Here is a 20,094-nt window from a genome sequence, read left to right on the forward strand (position 1 = left end):
TGTATGTTTGCATTTTTCAGTAAACTGTTGCAACTATTTTCCATTTTCCCTGCAAAACATAGAGAAATTATGGTGGCTCAAGGCTTGTACACAGTATTGTATGTTGTTTTAGGTATTGACTACAAAAATGGCTCATGCTTAGCAGTGTAATACATGCATGTGGTAACATTGGGACCATAAATCAAATGTATTATAGATTGCAGACTGTAAGAAAGGAAGTTATGAAGAACCACATGTTAAAGACTTTGTTCTTCAGATCCAAAAAAATAAAGTAGTGGTAAGTATTAGTCTAAACATTGTAGATTTAACATTACAATGGATCAACTTTTGTTGCATTTAGTCTTCTTTAAATGATCCACAGGACTGCTCTGTGGCCATGTGTAGAGTGTTTGAGTGCCTGGCATCTATGGAAAGGCAGGAGAAGAGGACGTATGAAATCTCTGGAAACCTCACTTCACAGTGGATAGAGCAGGTAACTGATGGGACGTTTATGTTAAGTGCTACATTAGGGTTTTTTTTTCACGTCACACTTCTTCCTTACTTGGTACTACTAACTCATATATATATATTTTCCAATATATATATATTTTCATTTTCAAATTCAGCTCATCCCTCTTGATTTTTTCTTAGATTGGACTTCAATCTGCTAAATTCCTCTTGACCAGCCAAGTCAGTCTGAAGTACGACCAAAGCAAGTACGTCTACTTTTCAACAGGGTCTGACTACAATTCTCCTGTTCACAAGGTGAGCACTTGTAATATATATAGTATATAATGTTATCTTGATATAATAATAATAATAATAATAATAATAACAGTTTCCATTTTATTTACAAACTGTCACTTCATCTTTCAGATTGAGGCAGAGGTAGAAGTGTACCCTGAGCCAGATTTTATCAAAGAGATCATTGGAGGATGTCTGGGAGGGTTGATTTTTCTGATTTTACTCACAGTTGTCCTGTATAAGGTGAGATGATGATCACACTTTTTCAATTAATTTTTTCATAAGAAAAGCTATTAGAGAACGTGGACAAATAATTAAATTTTCTTTTCATTAACATAATTTTTATGCACAGTTACTTGAATTTTATGTTTTTCCTTGCACTTCTAGGCTGGATTTTTCAAGAGTAAATATAGCAAGGTAAATACTGAAGAACCGGAAGATGGTCCAGGATAAAAACAAAGGTTCATATTTGTAGATCTCTATCTAATCTTCAAAGAAGGTCTGAAATCCCTCCCCTGCTCGCCCATTTCCTTACAATAGAACTTCCTACCTGGTGGGCAGGACCTGACATAGCAAAATCGGTATGGCCCGGATCTGGCCCACACAGTGTGCTTACAAATGGCCCACATACCGCAAAGAATGACGGCCCTTTGGTCGCCCAGATCTGGTTTGCCAGAGGTGGCCCACACATGGGCCAACACAAGGCCAGTGCTGGCCCAGAACAATTTCAGCTCTGGCCCCAGATGTCAGCCTAATGTGTACCTTAATCAAGCCATGTAATAACAACATGTGCCAGAACATAATAGTGCAAAAGTAACATGACGAAACTCTGTTCGGACAGCGAATGGACTGATTCTTATATAGTGCTTTTCTACTATCAGAGATTACTCAAAGTGCTCTATACGACATGCCACATTCAGCCAATCACACACTTTCTCCAAACTGAATGCTTCCTAACCACATTATACACATTAAAACTCTTGACAAGCAGACTGGAGGAGCCAGGGATCAAACCACTAACCTTCTGATCAGTTAGTCACCTGCTCTACCACCTGAGATACAGCCACCCAGTGGTAAACATGAGTAAACCCTCACTAGGTTTTGGATAAAGTTGGCTACCATAGCAGTATAGTGTTGCAACATGGCATTTGGGTCTTCTAACTAAAATAGGAAAATAGGAACATAAATAGTGCCATCATTGCCAGACCTGGCCCACATCTGGTTGACATATACCCTGCCATGACACCAGTCAGTCAGAAGTGCCAGCTTGATGCCGGATCTGGGCCAGACCTGTTTTCTATGAGCCTGGGCCACATAAACCAAACCACAATCGGGCCAGATGTGGCATGCTATCACATAAACAGTGCCATCTATGCCAGGGCTGGCCCATATCTGGATGACACCACTTACCATTCCAGAGGTCAGCCAGCAGTGCCGGCTTGACACCAGATCCGGGCCAGACCTGTCTGCTATGTGGGACTTTCGCAATGGGAATATGAAATGAACTGAAGAGATCTGAAAAGTAAATCTGAAATTGTTTATTCTCTTTTTCTGGACCCAAAAAGTAAATAAAATTGTTCAAATTAAACTGTACTTATATTTAACACAAGCACCTGAAGACCACCTGAAGACAGTGTTTTTAGAGGCCACACTATGAAGGGTTGTGAAATACTATCCTGTATAACAGACACTTATAGTAGTAAGTGTCTGCTATACAGTCATTTGCTTTCAAGTTAAATTTAATGCACAATGTGGAAAAAGGATACTCAAATAAAATTGTTGAGGTTGAATATAGTGAAGTACCTGAGTAGATGTAGAGTGATTCTGAAACAGTCCTGTAAAGAATTATGGTATGAAAGTTTTTAGAGTGACTGTACTATTTTTTTTAAAGGATAATAATAATTGCCCACCATGAAATATCTCTGTATTTATATTTTTACAAACTGTATGTTTGTAGACATTATTGTACAGCAAAAAACTTTTCATGTCACCCTGTAATGTATAATGAATGAAATTTAATATATTTTATATGCTTAAAAGCAAAGGTGGAAAGTAACGAATTACATTTACTTGCGTTACTGTAATTGAGTAGTATTTTTTGTGTATTTGTACTTTTTAAAGTCATTTTTCAAGTCGGTAATTTTACTTTTACTTAAGTATATTTTTTAAAAAGTATTGTACTTTGCTACATTTTCAATCACACCTCTTACTGAGTAAATTAAAAGAACAAACAAACAAAAAAAACCCCAACATTGCGCTTCAGAAATACTGCAGGTAATGATGGGTAGTAGAACAAATTGGCGTTGGGTCACGATAAAGATGGAGTCTGATATCGGTGGTACGGATCCAGCGAAAAAAGAAACCCCGTTGAATTCTGCTGACCCTGAACTCGAAGAAACGGATGTGAACCCCTGGCCGTATTTAAGGGACCATTTCGGCTTCAAGTGCAAGAAAGGCAACAGCTTTATTATGCAGTGTAAGCTGTGTTTGCCCAGAGAGACCGAGTTAGCAGCTTTTAAAAATTCCACATCAAACCTGCGCAAGCATGTAGAGGTACGTTAAATGAAACTTGTACATTTATTTTAGCAAAAAGGCTGTGCTCAAGTTAATCACATTAAGTTAAGACATAAGCTGTTATTGGGCATGTTGTTGTCCACGCAACTTACATTTTTTTTTTTACTGGATTGGTAAATTGTCAAAAGAAAATGTGTTTACTTACATTTTTCCTGTTTGTTAATAATAATAATTTATTTTAAAAAAATAGTTAAATTAGACAGAAGACAGAAGCGGCTACTTTCTTACTTAACCCACATATGTTCACACTGCAGGCAAAAGAATAACATGTGCTATGTGCAGAGGTGTTTTTTTCTGTTCTCAAACTGATCTCCCTGTTGGAGCTCAGTCTGGGGAGAGTTATTTTTTTCTCCTTATCTTTCCTCATGTGGTGCATTTTCCATTGTTATACCTCTCTGACCTGTCTTCCCCATGTGATGTTTGTGTAATGTATGTATGGTCAGAAGGGTAAGATGGCGCTGGCAAAGGTCGGCAGCCTTAACCCAATTTCCTTCGGGGTCAACCTTCAGGATCAATAATGTTTTATTGAATTGAATTGAAATGCACCTCAAAATTAACAGAGCAGGGCTATGTTTAAAAAACTTAAAACACATTTTTATAGCAGCTGCCGTACGGCTCAATTCAGTACTTGTTCTCTTATTTGACAGTTTAGGACACATTCTCATGTAAAAGAATTATATGGTTTTGACAGTTTGGTTGGTTGGTTTGGTGACCATTATCCACTTTGATGTATAGACTTGCACTTTAACTGCCACTGCACTTTAATTTGTAAAGTTTTTCTTTTAATTAAAAAACAACTACTTTGAGATTTATCCCATTGTCTTTTTTGCACTACTCAGAAGAGGCTGTCCTCCTGCTGACAAAAAAGTAACTATGTAACTTTTACTCTGAGTACATTTTAAATGAGCTACTTTTTAATTTTACTTGAGTAAATTTTTAGACAGGTAATTTCACTTGTACTTGAGTAAAATTTCAACAAAGTAATAGTACTTTTACTTGAGTAAAATATTTTAGTACTCTTTCCACCTCTGCTTAACTGCTGTAGATGTGCAAAGTGCCAATAACAATGTGAATGCCGTTGTTCAATAAATTGTAAAATGTGTAATATTTATAAAAGATAAAGTTTTTGCTTCATCATTATCATTCATTATATGTAGTATGTGAATAAAATTCATTTCATTTTTCATACATAACTAATCATCCAGTGTAGAAAAACAACATATTGTTGAATCCATAACTAGTTATATATTCTCTCTCTTTTTGTGATTAAAAGCTTAGGACTCTAAACATTACAAGTTTATCTTTCAGAACCATCAACACAACATTACGGATTTATATTGTTAATTAACAGAGCAGGGGTCTCCAACCTTTTTTGTTCTGTGAGTTACTTTTACACAAAAAAGCATTAGAGAGCTACTCATACTTAGCTAAATTTATTTATATAGCCAATTTCTAAAAGCAAGTGAATGCTCATTTTCTCTATCTATCTATCTATCTATCTATCTATCTATCTATCTATCTATCTATCTATCTATCTATCTATCTATCTATCTATCTATCTATCTATCTATCTATCTATCTATCTATCTATCTATCTATCTATCTATCTATCTATCTATCTATCTATCTATCTATCTATCTATCTATCTATCTATCTATCTATCTATCTATCTATCTATCTATCTATCTATCTATCTATCTATCTATCTATCTATCTATCTATCTATCTATCTATCTATCTATCTATCTATCTATCTATCTATCTATCTATCTATCTATCTATCTATCTATCTATCTATCTATCTATCTATCTATCTATCTATCTATCTATCTATCTATCTATCTATCTATCTATCTATCTATAAACATGTTAACCAAGAGCACATATTGTGTGTAAGAACTGCCATTCACAAATATCTGAATGTTGTACTCATTGTACTTCAAAATGGTGGAAATGAACATGAACATATGGAGAACATGCACAAAAAATAAACAGCATAGTTATGCTGTACTGTACTCCTGAGCAACACTTCAGAAAATGTGTAAAACTCAAATAATCAAATAAATTTCAACAGCATGTGATCCAAAATATTTGGAGGACTTGAACTTCTCTAAATCCACAATTTATCAAAACAAATTAACAACAAACAGTGCAGATTTCTGAGCTCATAAATCCACCATCTTTTATTAATGCTAATGAGCTGCACAGTTTCTGTCAGTGGCACTGCATAGATTCAACCTGAGAGCTTTATGCAGAAATGTTTCCACTGAGGTTCACGTCAATGAAGGCATTTAAATGTTTATCTGTTTCAGTACTTTAGGAAAGTCTGGGTTCGCTTTGCAATGTTCAATAAATCCCAAGTTGATTTTTTTCTTTTTTTCCAAAGAGTACCACTTCACTGCATTGTAAATGTCAACTCCCTTGGTGGTGGTTTTCAGTGACAGTAACGTCAAAACCTCAGTCCACAGACTCATCCCACTCAACTGAATACAAGGAGCACCTGTTCATGTCCAAATCCAGCTGTCTCTCCACATCTGCTGACAGTGCTTATACCCTCTGTGCTAAAGTGTTGGAGGAAATGGCAGCAAATAAAAGGCAAGGTTTTATTGCTTTTGAATCCCAAATGGAGACAAAGCAAAAAAAACAAACAAACCAGGAGTAAAGCAAGTGAATGAGACAAGGGGAAACCAAGATAAATACTAGAAGTGATGAAAGAGGAAATATTTGGGGAATTCAGCTGTAACTAATACTACAAAATTAGACAAGGGAAGTGAAAGTAAATACAATGAACAAGAGACAAAGACTACCAAACAACCCCCAACTAGAATTAACTAAATGCAGCAACAAATACTCTAAGGCAAGGCGCATAAATGAATTATTTTTAGATGGAGTTTGTTTAGATCAGGGGTGCCCAATCCCGGTCCTCGAGAGCTACCATCCTGCAGCTTTTAGAGGCATCCTTGTTCCCACACACCCGAATCAAATGAATGGCTTGTTATCAGGCCTTTGCCAAACATGATGGCATGCTGAAGAGGTAATCAAACCATTTGATTCAGCTGTGTTGGAGTAGGGATGCATCTAAAAGCTGCAGGATAGTAGCTCTTGAGGACTGGGATTGGGCAGCCCTGGTTTAGATCTTAAACTAGAAGATAACGTGAAACAGCAATCCCCATTTTTTAATTTAAAGTAGATCCATCTGAAAACAAAAGTCAGTAACTGAGTAAAGCCAATGTCTCAGCAAAATATGTGGCTTCAAGTCTGCGAACAGAAATTAGTTTTATTTTTCTATTTTATTTGTGAATCCAGTTATTTCATATGATTGTATAAAATAATGCAATAACCAATCTTTTTACAAGAGCTTTGTAAATATCAACACTTCACTGAGTTCTTTTGATTCCTCAGAGGCATCCGATGGAAGACAAAACACTGCTCAGTAGACCATTTAATACTTTATTACTTCTAGAAGGGAGATGCGTCCTGCATTACACGTTGCCGCGGATCTCAAAATGGTGATGTGCCCCTGACAGTTTTATTACAGAAGCTCTCTCATTCTAGTCTAAACAACTGTGTCTCAGTAACTTTCCACTAGAAATGGTGCTCTCTTATCTACATTTTCCCAGGCAAGTATGAGCAAGAGTCTGCAGCTTTCTACTCCCCAAGGACACATGGTCTCATGCCATTATTTTTCAGGGCTGTGTCCAGTTAATACTCCACTATATAACTTTATAACACTTACTAATAAAAAAAGCATAGCATTATTGAGGCACTGCAAATTATTTAATCCCAACAGTTCCTCCTTTGATCTGATCAGATCAGATCAACACTACTAAAGTCATCAAGCATCATCATGTTGTTTTCAGATCTCCAACAGCTCTGTTAACCAACCTTACCAATAATCCTCAGATAGAAGGCACACCACCACAAATTACCCAACTAGCTGTAAAAACGAATAAGGAAACCCTAATGGTACTAATACACCCCTTCCATTGCCCAAGGACAGACGTCATCCAATGGATTATCAATTCCAAATATTCATGCATTTATTAATTTTCTTAAATGATGTTCTGAGTCTTCCCTGGGCTCCATTTACAGAACCATCTGGGGTTGTGTTGTTGGGAATGAAAGTGCAGCACATCTCTCCAGACATTACACACACCCCATTTTTACCCACTAGGTGTCAGTTCTCTATGCTTCTTTTCCCTCTTTGGCCCTCTGTCCCCCTTTAACGGGTGGACCATATATGGGATGATTGCTGTGCTTGGGCAACTGTCATAACATAAAAATCACAAATCACAGACCATTACTAAAGCTAATTCTCAGATCTCCCATTACTTTCAGCTACCTTCCGGGACGGGCGATTCTCTGCACTCTTTTCCTCTTCTTTCTTCAACGTTAGGGGTTAGACTACCCTTCGGTTCATTGCATAGATCAGGGGATTTATTTTGCCCCTTGGCCGGGATCCATGTTTCTTTTGGGGTCACAGCAGTGTCCCCCTTTCTTGGTCAGACCCTCCTTGGTCTGCCTCTGGATTTCCGCCAACCACTTCGTGGTTATTGCTGTGGTTCTGGGATCCTCTCGAGGTGACTAGCAGGAGCCCAAACGGCATGACCCTTGACCCCAATTGCTGTCTTGGCAGTCTTGGTGTCTGCTGCGAAGGATATCTTCGTGACCTCATCTGGTGTCTGCTCCTAGCTCTGTAAAAGACGGAAAAACCAAACACTTCTCTGCCTAGCCTAGATAATCTAATGTTATTATCCACTGTTCTTCTAGTGATTCAAAATTGGTTTAGAATATCATATCCGGGACCCTCTGACCTGGAAAATTAGTCTAATTATTATCTGTGTGTAAGCGTGTTTGCAGTTACCCCTCTGCAATTTAAGTCATTTCCTACAATATATCAGTCCGGACAGTCACGCCGAACGAAGCTTATGACCGTCAGAAGACTGAGTGACAAATCTCATGAGCACATTTGCAATGTGTGTATGAAAATGATTATAATCACGTATTGTAGTAAAAGAAATCAAAAAGAAATCAAACATTTTCAATCCTAACATTTTCCCTCCTTTCACAAAAAGCATGTGTTTCATTCAACCTGCTGTCCCACAGTTTCCCCTCCAGTGTGATACTAAGCTTCTCATGAACACAGGCATTTTATCTTCTAAACGCGATTCAGTTTATTTAATCATTAACAGTTTATATTGATTTACATTTTTTCGCTTAGAAAAAAATACTTGAACAAATGGATCAAAATTAAACACCACCACAGCAGCGTGTCTTATAAAACAGACAGTGCTGTCAATACTGTAGCTCCTCCCATGAAAACGTTACCTGCCTTACCTTTCATCAGTCATCCTATGACTGTTGTATTTTGGATTAAACCACTCCTGTGACACAGAGCAGAAGTAATTCCTCACCTACTGTATCAGTCAAATTAAAAAAACAAACAGACTGGGGTTTTTTCATGGAAGCAACACAATGGATTGGATAATTTGTGTTACACTATTTTCATCTGGTAAGACAAGTTTGTGCCTTCTGATTTTGTCTTTAGTTCTTTAATTATGAATGAGTACAACCTGTGGAAAAATGACTGTAAGTATACACAGCCACATTTTTCTATTTATAAAATATTTCTTTTATTATTAAAAACCCACAAATAAATTGACGGTAAAATATAAAGTGAAACCATATGACCTTGACATATTTTTGTGATGGCCCTTTCCTTATTTGCACTTTATCCTCTGTGAATTAAACTACCTGCTGAAATGTGTCATGAGTTCAGTCAACTTCTGACTCTAAAAATAAATTTATAACTAAAATGTTTTGATGTTGTCTGTCGTAGAAATGCAGTGTGAAAATTTCACGAAGTAATACATTCTTAATTATTAACCCCACAAAACCTGTAGAACTGGATTTATGAACCCAAATGATTTAGTAGTTTATGCAGTCATTATATATTCCTCCTTGTTTTATGCAGGGCGACACAAAACTGTAAACTTTTTACGACCACGACACACCATATTCTTCCTTCCAACTTATTCTCTCCATGTACTGAAAATCTTTAATTACAAAAGATTACAGTAATCTAAAGAGACAGTGGTGATAAGAGGAACTTGAGAGGGTGTCAGTATTATAAAATATCTATGTCTAAATACATTTGGTTTTTGCAAAACTATCAAATTAAGATTTCATTATTGAACAGAAAAATATATTGATTGTTCATAGCATGACCCAAAAAAGGAAATGTGATAAATGTAAGTTGTTTCATAAAAATAATTGGCACAAAAATTCAGGTCTAGCCTTATATAGAACAAGGGCTATGTAGTATTGCAACAATATCAGAGTTTCACTTTATGGCAACCATATAACAATACAATTTCCGTGCCTCTATACTGTTTTTATTATCTAAAGTGCATGCTACTGATTTAGATTTTCTTCTTTGGGGATGTACATTTGTGACATCAAACTTACTTCCCTCAGAGACTTCATTTCCTTTACTTGCATGTGGGTGTGGTAGGTATTGATGAGTCTGACTGTTAGGGAGGACTGGAGAATGTGCACGCAAGCAGCATTCTCCATTCTGTTATTTTTTAGCACTGTAAGTAAGCACATGCATACAAAAAGGTTGTCTATTTTTATACTGTGGAATATCCTGAAACTAATTGTAGAGTTAAGCATTGATTTTCATCCTTTAAAGCTTTAAATGTCTGTATTTTTTAAATGGAGGAAGATATAAGAAGAAAAGATAGAATCTGGTTTAAATTTTAATCTTCAATATGTTTTTTAGCTTTGTAAAATATCTGGCTTTAGAGCACTGTAGTGGTAATGACAGATTCACTGTAGCGCAGGGGTGTCAAACATAAGGCCAGAGGGCTAAAATATGCCTGGCAAAGACTCCAATAAGACCCACTGGATGGCTTTGGATCAAGTGAAAAAGGGCATAAATTTAATAAGACTTTAAAATATATTTTCATAGGTTTTACAGCATTTCCTCCTGATAAAGATAGAGAATTGTACCACACCAAAGTAAATAAGTAATAGATGAACAATGAAATGACAGAAAAGTTCCTGTTTTTTCAGTATCTTCTCTAAATCTCTATTTTTTTTATTACAATGGGTCCAGTGAAAGAAAACAAAGAAAGGATTATTTATGTGAATTAATAAAAGGTTCTCTTGTATAATTACAGGACAGTCTGCAATGATCTAATATAACTTTGTTGTTTTACACATTGATTATCTAAAATTTAAGCCCAAAGGGTCATGCTGACAAGATGTTCTTCATTAACTCCAGCAAAATTTCTTTATCATATATACAAACTGAGACATACTCTTTAAATTGCACTCTTTATTCTTATATTTAGCTATCTCAGTAGTGTGTAGTTGTACTATGAGCTGTATGTGGTCCTAGTGTGAAGTGACTTTGACATCTCTGCTATAGTGGTAGTCTAGACATAGTATGAAAATAAAACAGACTGCGTATAATTTCCTAAATGTGATTACATTGAGAAAGGCTATAATTACATTATTAGATGACCTTAAGTAAGATTATTGATGTCATTCTTTCTTTTTCTTTTTTTCTTCTGCTTTTTAAAAAAAAAAACATTTCTCAGTGTTAAATGCTGCACTTTGTTTCAATATTGATCCCGTGGCTTGGAAGACCCTGAGTAACTCTGCTGCTGGTTTTGGCTACCAGGTGATTCAAAGACAATCAGAGTAAGTCAGGACATGCATTTTTATGTTGGATGTGGGTCTGCACCTGCGTGGTTAAGATTATTTTACAGATTTCGCATTTTTTGAACTGGCCTCTCTGTTATGCCTTACAGTAATAATTAAACAATACTTCTTAACAGAAAACATACAGTGTATTTAATAATAATAATAATACATTTTATTTCAAAAGTGCCTTTCAGAACACTCAAGGACACTGTGAAGAGCAAAGTAGTAAAAGCAGGGAATATACACAATAATGAGAAACATAATAGAACGAACAGATTAAAAGTTAGCAGGGTGGAAAGGTTATGTGGAATAAGCTATTTTGAACAGGTGAGTTTTGAGTCTAGACTTAAAAAGAGAAAATGAGATGATATTTCTCATATCAGGAAGTAGGGAATTCCAAAGTTAAGGAGCATAGCAACTGAAGGGCCTGCCCTCCATAGTGACAAGAGAGTGGGAATATGTCAGTGAAGGTTCTCAGTCATCCAGGTCATCGTAGTCTAAGGAGCTTGGAAAGAAAAGCGTCTAGACTTCTTTAAGTTGCTTGAAGACGTTTCACCTCTCATCCGAGAAGCTTCTGCCGGTCTTGGGTCAAATGGTGGAGAGTCCTGAATTTTAAGCCCCGTGGGAGTATCCCCCGAGAGGGACAATGGACCACCTAATGATCCTCTACCTAATCACATGAACCAAGGTGTGAAAATGGGTGTAGGTCACAATCAGCCAAGATTTCAGGTGAGCTCATTGTGAAACCTAGCCCCACCCTATCATGTGATTTCCTGAGGTCAGATGGCCCAGGATGTGAGTGGGCGTTCTCTGTCCAAAATGTGTAAAATGGCATCCTCAAAAGAGTGACCTTTGTCCTTTAAATGCAGATGGGCTGCTGAGTTTTGTCCCGTGGAGGTGGCTCTCCTATGTTGTGCCATGCGTTTATGAAGTGGCTGTGTGTTCTCTCCAATGTAGAGGTCTGAGCATTCCTCATTACACTGTACAGAATACACTACATTGTTGAGTTTGTGTTTAGGAGTTTTGTCTTGGGGATGAACCAGTTTCTGTGTGTTGCTGGGTCTGAAGTAAATTGCGATGTCGTGCTTGGAGAAAACTCTCCTGAGTTTTTCTGATACACCGGGTATATAGGGAATGACAATGTTGTTGCGTCTGTCTTTCTTATTCTCCCTCGCTGGTGTCTGATCTTCTTTTCTGTGCATCTTTGCTGACTTGATGAAAGCCCAAACAGGATAACCGCATGTTTTAAGAGCTTCCTTTACATGTGTGCGTTCCTTCTTTTTCCCTTCAGGCTTAGAGGGAACATGTTCTGCCCGGTGGTGTAGGGTCCTAAATACTCCAAGGTTGTGTTCTAGAGGGTGGTGGGAGTCAAAGAGGAGGTACTGGTCCGTGTGTGTGGGCTTCTGGTAAACTTCGATGTTGAGGTTTCCATTCTCTTCAATGTGCATGGCACAGTCCAGGAAATGCAAACAGTTGTCCTTTGTGTCTTCCCTGGTGAACTTGATCTATTTATCCACAGCGTTGATGTGAGCAGTGAAGGATTCCACTACTTGTGTTTTGATTTTGACCCAGGTGTCGTCTACATATCTGTACCAGTGGCTGGGTAATCTCCTTTTTAAAAGATCCAAGAGCCTTTCTTTCCAATTCCTCCATGTAAAGGTTGGCTACAGTGGGTGACACCGGGGAGCCCATGGCACAGCCATGTTTTTGTCTGTAGAAACCCTCATTGTATTTGAAATATGTAGTGGTAAGGCAGACACTGGGAAGGAACAGAGAGAGAGAGAGAAGAGGATCTGAGGCACCGAGATGGAATGGTGATCTGAACCAAATCAGAGAGATTTGGAGGGGAGAGAAGATGAATAGTCTTGAATGTATACAGAAGTATTTTAAAATTGATGCGATGTTTGACCAGAAGCCAATGAAGCTGCTTCAGGACAGGGGTGATGTGGTGAATAGAGGGAATCCTAGTGTTAATACGGGCAGCAGAGTTCTGGACACGTTGAAGCTTATTGATGGATTTTTGAGCCAGGAATGAAGAGTAAACAGGAGTCAGCTGCCATAAGCAGATCGTTGATTATTTTTATAATGGCTGTTTCTCTGCTATTGCAAGGACAAAAACCAGACTGGAACTGTTCATAGAGATTATTGTTATTTACCTACAATTCTCTGTCTGGACTTACTTCATTGACTGGATTTATTTCTTTAGTGTGCTCGTCAGTGCCCCAGTAGAACAATATTCACAAAATCGAAGGGGGAAAATTTATAGCTGCACCGCCTCTCCCCGAAACTGCCAAAATATCCCGTTTGAAGGTAAGTAATCATTCATTATTGAATGTATTGACAAGATGTGATGGAACTCTAACAGCATGTGTTTTATCGTGAGCTGCACAGAAACATGTGTAAATCAAATTATAATTCGATTTTTCAAAGTAAATATCTTAGTTTGTAACACTGAGCCTTTAAAACTAGAAATATCTTGCTAAAATAAGCAAAGAAAAAAGTCAATGGCATTAGTAATGTGAATGTTAAGATAATTCTTTAAGTGAAACTAAATTATATGATATTAAAGCGGCCTGGTTTACATCCTGGTTTGCAGTTGAGAGAAGTTCCAATGGGAAGTATTTCAGTCATGCTGCTTTGGAGTCATTGATTTAAGTCTTATTTTCTTTCTTTCAATTGCCTTTTATGAGTATTTAAAAAAATATTGCTTGTTTTTAATACAGCACCAGATTTTGCAGTCAACATGTCGCTTGGTCTGACAATGAAAAGTGATCCCACAACACAAAACACTGTGGTGAGTTGGTGAACTGCAGACATTACCAGTACATTGTCAAAATCTCTTGTTATTGTCACGTCCACTGTGGCAGACATGTGGAGGTGGAAAATTAGGACCCAAGAGTGATACAGGGTGATACAAATAGATACGGCGAAGGTGAGCATGGAAGCTAAGCAAAACCTAAACTGGGAAAACTAACTGAAACAAACCAGAAACAGAGATGTAGGGAGACTCAGGGAAATACACAGATGAGCCAGCAACGCGCACACAGGAAAACACAGGGTTTAAATACACACAGGGCAATCAGGGAATGGGAGACACGGCTGGGATTAATTGGACATAACGAGACAAGGGGAAGCGAAACTAGAAACACTGACAAGAGACACAGACCTTCAAAATAAAACAGGAAACACACTGACTGAACTCTACACATGCAAACTTAACACAGACTGGGGAGACAGAACATAGGAACGTGAAACATGGAACAGGAGAGCACAAAGGACACAAAACACTAGGGATAATCATAAAAAACAACCCAAAATAAACAAAACCACAGAATAATAATAATAAACTTAAACATAAACATGGAGTCCACAGACTCTGGACCATGACAGTTATAATTAGAAAATGCATGAAGGCCATTCCATGACAACTTAGGCTACGTTCACACTGCAGGTCTTAATGCTCAATTCCGATTTTTTTGTCTGCTTGTTCACACTACAAATAAAATGCGACAGCAAACGCGCTCTAGTGTGAACCCTCAAAGCGGCGCACATGCGCAAAAGAAAACGTCACACGCAATGTGCTCTGTTTAGACCCAGAGCAAACAATATTGTTTGACTGATGGCCCTTAACCCTCTCAGACTCAAATTAAGTTTTTTGTTGCTAATGCACAACCAAGTCCTGCAGTGGTATTTCTGAGTAAAAAAAGTCATAAAATATGTATGTGGGGTAATCAGGTTGTTAGTTTTTAACTGTTGTAAATCGGCAACGCCTGCCTCGAGAGGGTTAATATAAAGACTTCGGACTTTACGTTTCCCAATTTTTGCTTTAAGTTATTTTGTTATTTACATAATGTAAATGTAAATATGTAAATAACCTAATAATTATCCTTATTGCTGTTTGCTTCAAAGGATAGTTGCAGATTTCTGTCAGAATCTGCAGATTATACAGTTATAAATAACATGTTCACGTTTCTCCAACGTTGTCTTCCCAACACTGACACAGGTTTCACTGCTGGATGGCCAGGAAGCGTTTGCGATGTCTTCTCCGGAGCTGATAATTGGCGTCTGTCTTGTGTCAGTGACGTAAAAGATGGATTTAATGCGACTTGACCGTTCAAACAAGAGTTGCTTTCTAAAACATTGGATATTTATCAGATTCAGTACCACATATGAAAGTGACCCAGATCGGATTTGAAAATATTGGATTTGTGCCGTTCACACTGTCATACCATGATCGGATATGGGTCGCATAGGGTCAATGCGCTTTCGCCTGCAGTGTGAACATAGCCTTAGTGTGCCTTCCACCAACACCCCATAAAATCAGCTGATGTTTTGGGTACAATACGTTTAGCATATTTAATGAAGCCATTCAAAATTTTACCTTTACCTACTTAAGACATAGGACAGGTGTATAGGACTGGGTCTGCTTATTTTAGTTCACTTGTTTAACATATTCAAGCTCTGTGAAAAACTAAATGTATTTTTTCAGTCCTGAAATGTTAATGCAGATATATCACATACATAAACAAGAAGTTTGGAAGACTGAAAAATGTTGAAAAAGGTTATTTAAAAACATGTAAGAATTATAAATTGCTTAAATTTTGAACCAACCCCAATACTTTAAGGACTTCTAGCTTGGAAATGTTTCATGGTAGAATTTAGTGTGGCTTCTTTAAATATGTTAAAGTTGTAAAAAAAAGAAAATTTCAGCTTAATTTCAGGTATGTTTGATGTTATATCAAAGTAATCATTGTATGAAGGACAGGGAAGTAATCAGCCTACTGTATTAATGGAAAATTGACACTGTCTCCTCTCAGGTGTGTGGTCCAACCATCCCAAAGGACTGCAAAAGTATCACCATGTACAACGGTGTGTGCTTCCACATGGACCGTTCTAATATATTTGGACTACCCATACCTTCTTCTCTTCAAGGTAACAGTAAATAAAATTTGTGATGATATACCCATAATGCTTAGAGTCCTGGGGCCTCACTAATTAAAAAAAGAGCTTTTGGATTTTATACTTGAACGTAGAGTTCTAATGACTTATTTTGGTGCTTGTACAATCTCTAAATCTCAGATCAACTGAAACTATATTGAGACTTCTGTTTATACATGTCAGCAAAAAATAAGGTTTAGTCAAAACAGAAGTGGAGTAAATTAAAAAAAAGGGATTGATGCCAGGTTTTGTGTATGACTTGTATGATTTGGTGGTCTAAGATTACAGATGAGACCAAACCTCAAGATCTAAGCTTGGATGGATAGATGCATCCAAAACTGCCATACCACAAAATAACCAATAGGAAGTTGTCACCTTAAAAACAAAACAAAAAAAACAATAAAATTGTTTTAAATTGTCAATTTACTCCTATTGGTAAGTAAGTTTTAACCTTAGGCTAAAATCCCACACACTGACACAAACCCCTATCCTAGTTAGGACACAGTCTCTTTTTTAGTGTGCTGATTGTGGCCAGAGGTAGATTCTTTTTACATGAACCTCTAAAATTAGTTTTAGATCAAACTAGTTTAATCTTTTATTCTTAATGTTTTGTCTGTCAAATCAGATTACATTTAGTATTTACTACGTAAATGAACTCAAAGGGCCATTAACGAGAAGTTTATTTCAGCATGTGGTACTGTGTGGTACTGTTAACTTTAACCCTTTGAAATTAAATTCATTTTGAAATTAATCTCTTTGATAGCATGCCCGCCGCAAGTAGACATTGCTTTTCTGTTGGATGGTTCAGGCAGCATATCTACTACAGACTTTCAAACAATGAAGACATTTGTGAAAACGCTAATTCAGTCATTTCTCTCAAATGATGCACAGGTAAGGCCCTGCAGTCCCTCTGTAATTTAAATCATGGCACATAAAATTGTTTTATCTTTATTTCTATTTATTTTCATAAAGCATGACAATTTCTTTTTCTTTTCTTTTTTTTGCAGTTTTCTGTTTCCCAGTTCTCCACGGACCCTCAAATTCATTTTTATTTTAAGAAATTTACCTCATCTGGACCATGGAATGACATAGATGGAATTAGTCAGCTGAGGGCATGGACTTACACAGCTAAGGCCATCAGACATGTTGTGTCAGTGATGCAATAATATTACTAAAGCACTACAGGGAACTTATTGCCTAGACTTACTGTCCAGATTATTTTCTTCTGGTGCATCTCACCACACTAAGTACTGTGTGTTTGATGAAAGCCTGTAAAAAGACAGACTTGGGTTTTGAAGAATTATTTCCCACAGATTTGATGAGATGAGCATAACCAAGGCTAAATTCAAATACTTGCATTAGCTGGATTTGCAAAGTGCAAAAATATCTGCAATACTAAAAGATAATACAGAAAATGATGCATATCGAGACAATAATAACACATGCAATTTAGTCATGACCATAAGATGCACTTTGAAAAGTTGTTTTGTGTTAAAAATAGATTTTTTTTTTTCACTTGGCAGGAACTATGTTTTCACACCACAGACAGCTTCTAGACCAAATGTGAAGAAGGTCTTGATAGTAATTACTGATGGACAATCCCAAGATCGTTCTGATCTGGGAGGTGCAGCACAGCTGGCAGAGAGTAAAAACATTATTCGATTTGCTATTGGGGTAAGTACTTCCATTATTATTATTATTATTATTATTATTTTTATTACTCACGATGTGTTTCAGTCAACTATCAGACAAAACTCACAAAATATAACACTATATACACAACTATAACAGTAGATGATGGAGTACACAGGAGGCAAGAAATTTCACAAATTGACAGTACCACACTCAAATTCAGTGAGCTCTTTAGAACAACCCATTCTTTCATAAATGTTTGTAAAGAAGGCCTACACTGGTAGTTGTTTGTTTATTTATATCTGTGACAATGGGATGCAAAAAACACCTGAAGGCTAAGACTAACGTAGTGAAATCAAAGCCCATTTCACTGACCACAAAAACTAAAAATAGAATTTCTTAAATTAATGAAAAGGCAGAATTTTTGATGGGAACATAAACTGTTCATAATCAAATTTATGTGAAAAAATATTTTGCAGAATTACGTAACTGTTATCATGAATGTGGGTCATATTCAGTGAGTGCACAATAACTGTCTATAAACTGGGTGAAAGTCCGTAAAGTTATGGACCATAATCTGTACTGAGCAAATCCTGCTGCATAGTATAACAACTCAAACATATATTTTATAACACCAGGTGGGGAGTGCATTTACTAACAGTGCAGCAAAACAAGAACTGGACACCATTGCATCTTCTCCCTCAGTCAAATACGTGTTTCAAGTGCAGAACTTCAACGCACTTGAATTAATAAGACAGAGTCTGCAGGACAAAATCTTCTCCATTGAAGGTACAAAGATAAATGTATTGTAATAGCTTTTTTACAATTAAAATGACATACATGGTATTACTTTTCATTTAGTTTTTAACAATCAATCTCATTTCAATCTCGCTTTTGTAATCAAGAGAAAAAAATTATTTGGAGCTACTACTTAACTTAGAATAATAATAAAAACAAAAAAACTTCTTTTAAAGTGAAATTTGTTGTAGTGTGTCTTTTACCTTCTCATTTATTTTTCTGTTACAGGATCTCAAAGCAGTGGAGAGTCACTGAAAATGGAAATGTCTCAAGAGGGATTCAGTGCAGTTTATGTGCCCGAGGTAATTAAAACTACCTGAAACTCACCAGACAGTCTAGTCATAGAAAGAGAGATTCACACATTTATAATAACCCAAAAGCAAGCAGACAGTTATCTAGTTAAACATACTCCAGGTTTGAAATGAAAAATAAATTGTATATAAAATGTATTTCCTGTCTGCACTGTAGGGAATTCAGATGTCTATTGTTGGTGCAAACCAGTGGAAGGGAGGCTACGTGCAATTCACAACAGGAGGCCAGAAGCTGAAAACATATGAGGATGTGTCTTTGGAGCCTGACAGCTATCTTGGTAAGAATATTACAGCTTTAACAATCTAACTCATACACATGTAATCATGTATTACACAGCTCTGCTGTAATTCTTTCACCCAAACACACTAATGTGTTTGCAAAATGAACACATTTTAAAAGAAGGAATAAGGAATCTTCCCCTTTTTGAATACCTAACCTCTAGGTTACTCCATGGCAACTGCTAAAACCCGAAGTGGCTCACTAACAATTGTTGGTGCTCCAAGATACAAACACAGAGGAGTTGTGGTCGCTGTTAACAGACAAAGCTTTGAAAACCAAAAGATCGAGCCCTTTTCATCACAGGTATGAATTTACAGCAAGACAGATCTGAATGGAATTGTAAACTATATATGATTTATTTTCTTAAATAAAAGCTGTTGTTTTTTCCCCCTAAACATGAATCCTTTCATTACGAATTTGTTCCTTACACAGTATCAGACTGGTGCATATTTCGGGGCAGAGGTGTGTGCCATGGACATAAATAATGATGACATCACTGATCTGATCTTCATATCAGCCCCAATGTACATGGAGCCTGATAGAGAGGGAAGAGTTTATGTTTGCAGACTAACTGGTTTGGTAAATCACAATTTTATGTACTGCAATTAAATGAATCAGTTTATTTTTCAACTTTCTTAATAACCATATAATATTCACTCTCCTGCTTTTAGTTTGTAGAGTGTAATTTTGATGATCCATTAGTACTAAGAGGACATTTAGCTGTCAAAGGAAGGTTCGGCTCTTCTCTTGCTGTGCTGCCTGATCTAAACTCAGATGGATTCAGGGATTTGGCAGTTGGAGCACCTTTGGAGAATAATGGTGAAGGCAGCATCTACATATTCCACAGTGAAGGAGGACGAATCAGTCCTACTTACTCACAGGTACACAGCATCAAAGAACTCACGAGGATATATTAACACAGTTATCATTTAAGGCCCATATCTATACAATAAAGTTTGATTAATTAAAATATTTCACGTACACAGAGACTTACTGGCTCTGAGGTCCAGTCAGGACTGAAGTTCTTTGGAGTGACAATCAGTCAGTCGTCTTTTGATCAGAGTGGTGATAAACTACCTGACTTAGCGGTGGGTTCAAAGGGCACGGTCGTCTTACTGAGGTAA

The 20,094-nt window shown here is 36.9% G+C and overlaps 1 protein-coding gene across 1 annotated transcript in view; it reads left to right on the top strand.

Moving 5' to 3' along the window:
* The window catches only part of LOC113019308 (uncharacterized), a 43,191-nt gene that overhangs the window by 17,368 nt on the left and 5,729 nt on the right, over window positions 1–20,094 (top strand). Inside the window, exons 26-46 of the mRNA XM_026162917.2 lie at window positions 197–277; window positions 362–472; window positions 631–744; window positions 856–966; window positions 1,111–1,165; window positions 5,737–5,893; window positions 8,746–8,810; window positions 10,906–11,008; window positions 13,218–13,321; window positions 13,735–13,805; window positions 15,829–15,943; window positions 16,713–16,840; window positions 16,957–17,099; window positions 17,473–17,623; window positions 18,220–18,370; window positions 18,608–18,681; window positions 18,848–18,968; window positions 19,134–19,273; window positions 19,403–19,549; window positions 19,642–19,851; window positions 19,957–20,090. Coding sequence (XP_026018702.2) covers window positions 197–277; window positions 362–472; window positions 631–744; window positions 856–966; window positions 1,111–1,165; window positions 5,737–5,893; window positions 8,746–8,810; window positions 10,906–11,008; window positions 13,218–13,321; window positions 13,735–13,805; window positions 15,829–15,943; window positions 16,713–16,840; window positions 16,957–17,099; window positions 17,473–17,623; window positions 18,220–18,370; window positions 18,608–18,681; window positions 18,848–18,968; window positions 19,134–19,273; window positions 19,403–19,549; window positions 19,642–19,851; window positions 19,957–20,090 — 2,486 coding nt within the window. The remainder of the gene's footprint in view (window positions 1–196; window positions 278–361; window positions 473–630; window positions 745–855; window positions 967–1,110; window positions 1,166–5,736; window positions 5,894–8,745; window positions 8,811–10,905; window positions 11,009–13,217; window positions 13,322–13,734; window positions 13,806–15,828; window positions 15,944–16,712; window positions 16,841–16,956; window positions 17,100–17,472; window positions 17,624–18,219; window positions 18,371–18,607; window positions 18,682–18,847; window positions 18,969–19,133; window positions 19,274–19,402; window positions 19,550–19,641; window positions 19,852–19,956; window positions 20,091–20,094) is intronic.

Source organism: Astatotilapia calliptera, chromosome 8 (genome assembly GCF_964374335.1).
Source record: "Astatotilapia calliptera chromosome 8, fAstCal68.1, whole genome shotgun sequence".
Classification (NCBI taxonomy): domain Eukaryota; kingdom Metazoa; phylum Chordata; class Actinopteri; order Cichliformes; family Cichlidae; genus Astatotilapia; species Astatotilapia calliptera.